This window comes from Callorhinchus milii, unplaced genomic scaffold, assembly GCF_018977255.1.
Source record: "Callorhinchus milii isolate IMCB2004 unplaced genomic scaffold, IMCB_Cmil_1.0 Scaffold13, whole genome shotgun sequence".
Taxonomy (NCBI): Eukaryota; Metazoa; Chordata; class Chondrichthyes; order Chimaeriformes; family Callorhinchidae; genus Callorhinchus; species Callorhinchus milii.
The window spans coordinates 2,628,212-2,637,871 of record NW_024704754.1 but is presented as its reverse complement, the minus strand read 5'-3'; the positions used below and the strand labels follow the sequence as shown (position 1 = coordinate 2,637,871).

General features: G+C 42.7%; 1 protein-coding gene across 1 annotated transcript; it reads left to right on the top strand.

The window, feature by feature from the left end:
- The first annotated feature begins 607 nt into the window (after positions 1 to 607).
- Positions 608 to 9,261, top strand: txndc15 (thioredoxin domain containing 15). The gene is made up of 5 exons (XM_007901306.2): positions 608 to 752; positions 4,030 to 4,547; positions 7,105 to 7,268; positions 7,838 to 7,968; positions 8,844 to 9,261. Exons 1-5 carry the CDS (start codon positions 650 to 652, stop codon positions 9,038 to 9,040), a joined length of 1,113 nt encoding a protein of 370 aa, XP_007899497.2. The 5' UTR covers positions 608 to 649; the 3' UTR covers positions 9,041 to 9,261.
- The last annotated feature ends 399 nt before the right edge of the window (positions 9,262 to 9,660 follow it).

The window sequence follows — 9,660 nt, the reverse complement described above, 5'->3', positions numbered from 1 at the left end:
TATTATATTACTATTATATTATTATTATAATATATAATATTTTTGTTTATATTATTGTTATCTTATTATTATATTATTATATTATTGTTAAATTGTTATTATATTATATTATTGTTATGTTATTATTATGACATATTATTTCTTCTTATTAGATTATTGTTATATTATAGTACTGTTATATTATTATTATAATATTATATTATTATAACATTTTTGTTGTCATATTATGGTTATATTATTATAACATTATATTATTATGATAACATTTTTGTCGTTGTGTTGTGGTTATATTATTATAACATTATATTATTATGATAACATTTTTGTCGTTGTGTTGTGGTTATATTATCATTATGAACATTATATGATTATAACATTATATAATAGTTTGGTCACATGATGAGAATCGACAGCCAAACGCCTGTGCGCCTCAACCACACATGATGACCAGCGGCGCCCAGGCCCCGCCCCGCCCCGCTGTGATTGGCCGATCACTGCCGGCGGCGGGGCGTTCCCGGCGCAGCTCGCCCGCTGATTGGTGGAGGGCGCCGTCAATCGGGTGGCGTCGGCGAGCAGCAGGTGCGTGTGACGCGAGGGAGGCGGGAGGAGGAGGTGGGGGGAGGGGCGTCGGGGGCTCTGATGGACGTTCATGGCCCCGATGGGCGGCTCGGGGACGGGGGGCCTGGGACTGGCGGCGGCGCTGCTGCTGCTGCTGCTGCTGCTGAGGGGAAGCGGGGCCTCGGCTGCCGATGGTGAGAGTCAGGGCCTCGAGTGAGGGAGGGAGGGAGGACGGAGGGAGGAGGGGAGAGGAGAGGAGGAAATGGCGGCCCCCGGGGCCTAGGCCTCCACCTGAGCCCTGTACCTCAGATAGACTCCCACACACACTCACACACACCCACACACACACCCACACACACACACACACAACACTCACACACACCACCACACACACACACACACACACACACACACACACTCACACACCACACACACCACACACACACACACACACCACACACACACTCACACACCACACACACACTCACACACACCACACACACACACACACCACACACCACTCACACACACACACCCACACACACCACACACCACACCACACACCCACACCACTCACCACACCCCACACCACACACACACTCACACACCCACACACACCCACACTCACACACACACACACACACACCCCACCACCACACACCACTCACACACACACACTCACACACCACACACACACACTCACACACCCACACACACACACACACTCACACACACACCACACCACACCACACACACCACCCACACACACACACACACCCACACACACCCACACCCCCCACACACACACACCCTCCACACACACACACACACCACACACACACACCCCCCACACACACACCACCCACACACACACACCCACACACACTCACACACACCACACCACCACACACCACCACACTCACACACCCACACACTCACACACACACCCACACACCACACTCACACACCCACACACTACACACCCACACACCACACTCACACACACCCACACACTGCACACCCACACACCCCCACACCACACACACACCACACACACTCACACACACTCACACACACACACACACACACACCCACACACACTCACACACTCACACACACACTCACACACTCACCCACACACACACCCACACTCACACACACACACTCACACACCCACACTCACACACACACACTCACACACCCACACACACACCCACACACACACACACTCACACACACACCACACACTCACCCACACACACACCCACACCACACACACATACACACACACCCACACATACACACTCACACACCCACACACACACAACCACACACACACACCCACACACACACACACACCACACACACCACACACCCACACACACACACACACACCCTTACACACACACACACCCACATACCCCCCCCCACACACACACACCCACACACACACACCCTTACACACACACACCCACACACACACCCACACACATACACACACCCACCCACACACATACACACACCCACACACACACACACTCCCCCCACACACACATACACCCACACACATACACACACCCACCCCCACACACACACACAGGCCCAGGGGGAGGCCATTCAGCCCCTCCAGCCTGTCCCGCCACGCGATCACCATCACCATGAGCTCTCGTGACCTCAATCCACTCATAACACATCTTGTGTTTTTTTAATATATTATTATTATTAATTGCTTCATATTATTATTATTAATTGATTCATTTTATTATTATTGCCGTTAATTAATTTTGTTGTTACCGTCAGTTCATTTTTATTATTATTGTTATTATTAATAATTGATTCATTTCATTATTATTATTATTATTAATTGATTACTTTTACTATTGTCGTTAATTAATTTTCTTGTTGCCGTCAGTTCATTTTTATTATTGTTATTATTATTATTAATTGATTCATTTTATTATTACCGTTAATTAATTTTGTTGTTACTGTCAGTTCATTTTTATTATTATTATTAATTGATTCATTTAATTATTATTATTATTAATTGATTACTTTTATTATTGTCGTTAATTAATTTTTTTGTTGCCGTCGGTTCGTTTTTATTATTATTATTAATTGATTCATTTTATTATTATTATTATTAATTGATTACTGTTATTATTGTCGTTAATTCATTTTGTTGTTGCCGTCGGTTCATTTTTATTATTGTTATTATTAAAACGGTAATTATTTTCGGTCGGAGGCCCTCGCCTCGCAAGCCAGAGGACTTGGGTTCGATTCCCGGCAGGTCAGGGGGCGAAACCTTGGGCAAGTTCCCCTTACTCCACACACACACACACACACGCACACACACACACACTCGCGCCTAATCATCCCTCAGGAAAAAATAATCCTAATAATAATAATTTGGTCGCTCAATCCACGACTGTTTGTGGTGGTGGTGGTGGGGTGGGGGCAGGGACACAACTGCGCAATTGGCTGCCGCGTTTCGTCCACAAAATATACGGTCAATTCACTAAAGTATATCTAAAATATAAAATTTTGTGTGTGTATATACGTAAAGTATATGATACGGTGTATCCCGTGAAGCGCTTTTGAGACGTCTCGAAGCCGTGATGGATGAGGCACTATATCAAAACGCACGGATTATTATTATTATTACTGTTACTTAATATAGATATAATTATATGGACAGCATATGCAGTGTAGGAGTGGGCTGGTCACTGTGCAAATATAATAATAATAATCCTTACATTTAAAAAAAGCATCTTATCACGTTGCCGAGACATTTCAAAGTGCTTCACAGGATATACTGTAAAGTGGCGCGACTTATGTATTTTGTGGACGAGTATGGCGGCCCATTTAATGCACTGCAGTGTTCCACAAACAGCCGTGGAACGAATGACCAGATTTATTTCGGGGATTGTTGGTCAGGATACAGGGATAAACCTCTCCTTTTGAATGTGGGATCTTTAAATTCTACCCGTGAAGGCAAACAGGACCTCGGTTTAACGCCTCATCTGAAGGACGGCGCTTCCGACAATGCAGTATTGGAGTGTCAGCGTAGACTATATGGATTCTAAGTCTCAACTTGGAGCTTGAATCTGACTCGGAGGCAAGAATGCTACCAACTGAGCCAAGCTGACACACAGCTAGAGCAGGTATTAGAGCTGCAAGCCTTGTATAAAACAGTATTGAGCACATAAGATCTTCTGATTATTATGTACAGTGGGATATAATTATAATTTGATCATTTGCTTGGATCCATCGTTGCCAAAACTATTACAAACTGTGTGACACCTACATTGCATGGTGTACTGTATTTAGCAGTAGGATGAAGACCTTATTTTGCAGGCCGATGCTGATCCTGTAACTAAAGGCACAGATGCATTTTGTCGCCTTCTAGATTGTCGCACCAGAATTCTTAATACGTGGAGGTTTCATTAACAGGAAAATGTGATTTACTTTCAGCTGAAGCCCAAAGAAACGACGAGGCTTTGCCGGCTGAGGACGCCCGCATCACCTCCAGCCCACAGCATGAACCCGACAGAACAGACCGACAGGCTGCAGACAAGCCTGAGATAAAAAAGCAGTTTCCAACAGCAGAAATCGCTGATGCTGTGCTCGGGACTGGGATCGCTGCTTATCAAGAAGCGTTGCTGTCTCTTATCCAGAATGCTAAAAATGAACACTCAGGCGCGTTAGAAGACAAAGGTACTCCGTGTCCGGGCGGGGGTACAGAGCAGGGGAAATGCAATATCCCAGTGGAGAGTTTTGCGTCCATCATGCATATTCCTGCAGAATCTCAGGCGGGCGAGGTGCCCGCAGAGAGAGAATCAGGTGTGCTCCTGGGGCTCATGCCAGCTGAGAGCTCATCAACGGAAGAGCCAAATGGCACTGAAACAAGCAGAGCACCAAAAGTAACCTGTGAAGAAAGGAACACGACGAAAATTGAGAACTTCGCCGTTCAAATTCTTAATAGCTCACAAGTAAGAGGAATTTGCTTCTGGATTTGTTTTGGTAAAGTTCCCAATCATTCTTTCACCGTCCTTTTTGCAACAAGAGGTAACAAATAATCATAGTAATAATAATAATCCTTGCATTTGTTGGCCAACAACAACACATTACATTTGTATAGCGCCTTTCATGTCAGGAGGACGTCCCAAGTGTGTACATACTCTACAGCAGTGGCATTTTAATGTGGTTTTATCCACTTTATAAAAATCCTTTGCCTATTTGATTTTATTCTCTCTCGTAGAGTCTTTTTTCTGCAGCTAAGAGGATAATCTAGAAAGCTAAGGCCATACCTTTTCCTGTGCTGTTTCCTGCTGTCTTCCCTGTGAAGGGCCACCTGGTCATGGAATTGTAGAAATTTACTGCACAGAAGGAGGCCATTCGGCCCATTGGGTCTGCAGCGGATGATACAGGTGATCCAGTATTGCAGATTCTCAGAATGATCAAGTAACTTGCCATACTGTGTGGCGGACTGCACTGCACTCGAGTTCCCTGCTCAAGTTGTATCCTGTTTCACTGACATTCTTTTTGAAAAATTGTGTTTGTAAAATTTGTGGCCCTCTTACAGGTGGGGGCAGACAAAAATTATGAACTTTTCCTGCTGAATGCTAAGTTGTGGAATGCTAGGATATTATTTTGTGTCTTGAATCCCTGATTTCCGCTATAAAGCAAAAGGCATCCTGTGAAGGCCAGATGATTCTCAATGCGGGATGCTTTGCTTTCGTGTCTGGCCAGGTAGCAGAGATTTGGGAGTAGAATTGCCTGCTGGAGGTCATACTGCAGACCAACACATGAAGGCTTCTCATTTGGTTGAAGTGTCAGGAGGGTGCTCATGTCTTCGAAACCATACCTCAACAAGAATTGATGCCTTTTGAGGAGCTAGAGGAAAAATGGGTTGCAATATCTAGCCCCCACACACCGCATGACCGATTTGTCAAAATCTCTGTTTTTGGGGGGTCAGTACCAAGCTGGTACTTGCACTGTGCAAATATAATAATAAAAATCCACCCACAAATCTCTACTTCCAAAATGAAGCAGAGATTTTTATTTTTAAATTTAAAAAAGAAACTACCAGATGAGGAGGGTGCAGTCCATTCATGTGGCTTGGAGTAGGCAGACTTACCTTAGCAAGATTTTGTTCCCCACACCAGTTCCTGATTGATTGAGGTTTGGGGGACAAGAGCAGAGGGTAACCTCAAGGGTTAAAGGAGTATGATATTCTGCATGATAGTCAATTTACAAAACAGTTGCCATACACAAGAGTGTCGTTCGGTTGGTTTGGATTTAATAAAAGACCAATAAAGGAACGAGTTTAAACTTTAACTTAATCCCAGCGGGAAGGAATTCTTTAATACAACTCAAAATAACAATATTTCAGAAAAATTGGTTGGCAGAAGAAAGTGATAAAGAAGCAAACGTTCATAAAAAAAATAATCATACTTCTCAACTACAGACTGATGCCAAAGAACAAATAAATAAATAACAGATGTCTCTTTGCAGGTGCGTGCTATGCCAACACATTAGAAATAATATGGAATTGAACCATTATTAGTTAATCTCAGAATGTTAAAATCTCACTTTCTAAAATATTGCCCGGTAGGAATAATCAGTCAACTGTTAAATAATCATCTTTTAATTATGAAGAAAATATTTCGGTACCAATTCTGGAAAGCTTTGGTAATAATAATAATAATACTTGCATTTGATATAGCGCCTTATCATGTCTTCGAGACGTCTCAAAGCGCTTCACGGGATACACTGTAAAGTGAATTAACTGTATGTTTTGATATGGTTCAATACTCCGAAAGACAAATTCTGTGACTAGTGCATTGATTTTACGATAACAAAATGCACACACTCGGTGTGACCTGGTACGTGTTTACAGCACACGATTCCCTTGATAAAGCAAATGTCCAATCTTAACAACAACAAATTGAATTTATATAGCTCCCTTCACCCCGGAAACCTGTGAGATACACAGAGTGGGACAGCTGTAAGATACAGCCGTGACATACACTGGCCATTTACGGCGGAGTGAGACACAACCATGTCCTTGTTGTGTGTGGTTTTTTTTAATCTTTAGCCGGCTGCCAAAAGATGTGCAGAGAACTGGTTACTTACTGTTTGGCCAACGTGATGTTAAAAATGATAATTCTGAACATAGAGGAAATAATTATTGGTGGAAAAATCTGTTTCCAATGGAGAATAAAATCTTGCGAGCCTGGGATAAAATGGAAGGATTCAGAATCTTTTGTTCCTTCCCTTGATTGCCTGGAGGACAAAATCTGCAGAGAAACCCATAAACTGTAACTATTTAAAATAAAAAATCTGCTCAAAGTAAAGTTAAATGACTCGGTTCTGCAATATACTGAATATTATACACATTTGTTTTCAATACAGGTCTGCTTCATTTGTGTAAATACTTCCAATATAAGCTGTTACGTTTTATTTTCCTGCTTTCTTCCTTTAGCATTTGGACTAAGCTAAGCAATAATATTGGTATGAATGCAGCGTTGCGATTTGTGATTACAGGACCTTATGGAATTCTTGAACGCCAATGGCAGTGATTGCTCCATAGTTCTGTTCTACACACCGTGGTGTCGTTTCTCTGCAGACCTTGGCCCGCATTTTAATGTGCTGCCACGCGCTTTTCCCTCCCTGCAGTTTCTGGCCCTGGATGCATCTCAGCATAGCAGGTATTTGCCACGGCATATTGGACTATATTTATTGCAGGGACAAACGATTTCATGCAAAGCTGGCTAGATAATAATACCCAGTGTTACATTGTACTTCACATGCCATGAATCACCCAACAAGAGGGGCTCGATTATGTTCAGACAGTGTAGACAATTTTGCCAAGATACTAAGCTTTTGGAACTTATGCCCCTTACAACCTAATGTCTCATTATTACAATAATTTCATGCTGATGAAAATGGATATAAGTAAAATCTTGGATTTTTGCTGTTTGGGGTGGAATTTGGATTCAGTTTGTTATGATACCAAATGTTTTTTTTTCTTGGAAGAAAATTTCTTAAGGTGTATTGGGCCTTAACCCATGATTTTCCTCCAAAGTTTTTTTTTATTAGTGGTCAATCAATAAGTGCCTCGGAATGTTTGCTGGACTGTTATCCCCTTTGACACTATGTCATTGCTAAGGGTAGAGCCTTAATCTGAAGAAACTGAAGAAAGTGTTTTTCTTTATTATGTGCAGATGTATGGTTAATACATTAACATTATAATTACGTTTGCTTCTCTTATTTGAAGTCTTTCTACCAGATTTGGTACAGTAGCCGTGCCCAACATCCTCCTGTTCCAAGGGGTTAAACCTATGGCCAGATTTAACCAAACAGAGAGAACCCTTTCAACCTTGAAAGCTTTCATTTTTAACCAAACTGGTAAGTGTTAGATGCTAGTAACTCTCTGATTTACAGCGTATTCTGTGAAGCGCTTTGAGACATCTCGAAAAAGTGATAAGGCGCTATATCAAATGCAAGGATTATTATTATTACCTTTTACCCGCCAATTTTGCATAATACACGGAACAATCTTTCAGTCACAGGGAAATTTCCACGTGTAGGTAGCAAACGTTTGTGGAACTCGGCCTGGTTTAGATACCAGTAATACCAGGTTTCCACATGTGTCAGACACCAAGCTGACCACGCACAAAAAAAATGTGAGATTATGTGTTAAGATTTTTTAGAGGAATAATAACCCTGTTAATGAATTAAATTGGTAGCACTCTCGCTTCCCGTGTCAAGCTCCTTGTTGGGACTTTGAGGCCATAGTCCTGATTGACTCTCTAATGTAGTGCTCATGGAATGCTGAGTTCGGATGAGATGTTAAATTGAGGTCCCACCTATCTGATCAGGTGAATGTTAAAGACCCCATGACTTAATCCGATTTAATATTCGAAAATAGAAGGGAGTTTCTCTCTGTGACCTGGCTAACAATTCCTCAGATAAATAAAATTGGTCAATCACTTCAGGGCTGTCTGTGGGACACTGCTGTGCGGAACTTGGCTGATGTGTTTGCCTCGAACTATACAGACACGACACTTTACAGAAAAAAAANCTCTTGTAAAAGGCTTTTGATGTTTCAACATGCTAAAGTGCTATGTCACCACAGTACCACAGCTAAGATTGGGAACAAAGCAGTGCGCAGTTTGATTCTGCAATTCGACATGTGTGGCTCCAGTGCTCTGTGGCATCTCCTCTTAAGACTTATAATCCACTTCTAAGCAGTTTGTTTCACCAATCTGTTTCCTTTCCAGGTATAGAGGCAGACGGCACAGTTAAGATGACTGAACAAGATCTAAATGGCCCACTTCCTAGCGTTGCCGTTAGAGGCATAGACTGGCTGCTTGGGTTCTCTGTGTTGTTTGTCTTTGCGTTTCTAGTGTATGGTACAATACAGTCGGAGAGCATCAAGTGGCTGATCCCAGGGCAAGAACATGAACATCAGGACTGAGCAGTTCCTTTCAAGAAGAAGCGATTGATAACAGCTAAGGGTGTATAATGTTTAATGCAAATGGTTGCTGCGGCTATCTACAGCAGAAGTGGATGTTCATAAAATTAGACTGTGTCTTATGAACAAAATGCTCGTGTTTGTACAGTATATAAATGTTTGAAAGCTAAAAGCTGCTCGAATACGGATTCGTCAGTGGGGGGAAATAAAATATTTCCACAGTGGTCAGTGTTTTACTTATTTGTGGTAATTTCGATTGATTGCCACTTGTGTTCTTCCCCCATGTTACACACGTTACACATTAAAGGCGGTCGGACCTTCAGCGTCTCTGCCCCCACCCTTCGGAACTCCAGCCCACAATCCCTTTGCCTCGCTCCCTTGATTCCCTCCTTCAAGGCAGGTCTCAAGACCCTCCTCTTCGACTGCGCCTTCGGCCACCCTCCTGCCCTTGACCCTCCCTAATCCCACCCTCCTGCTCAGGTCCAAATCCCTGACTGCGCATTGGGACGTCGGGCTATGGAAATGATGGTCTGTGCGAGAGGATGACATTTTATGACCCGTCTCAAGTCCAGAAAGACACAGAAAAGAACTACACACTTATTTCAATTTCGCCCACAAATAGA

Bases quoted from the DNA above. Each gene is read 5' to 3' on its own strand.
- txndc15 (XM_007901306.2), top strand. From the start codon at position 650: ATGGCCCCGATGGGCGGCTCGGGGACGGGGGGCCTGGGACTGGCGGCG. The intron at 7,269-7,837 runs GTATTTGCCACG...TCTTATTTGAAG, and splicing joins GATGCATCTCAGCATAGCAG to TCTTTCTACCAGATTTGGTA. The intron at 7,969-8,843 runs GTAAGTGTTAGA...TTTCCTTTCCAG, and splicing joins TTTCATTTTTAACCAAACTG to GTATAGAGGCAGACGGCACA.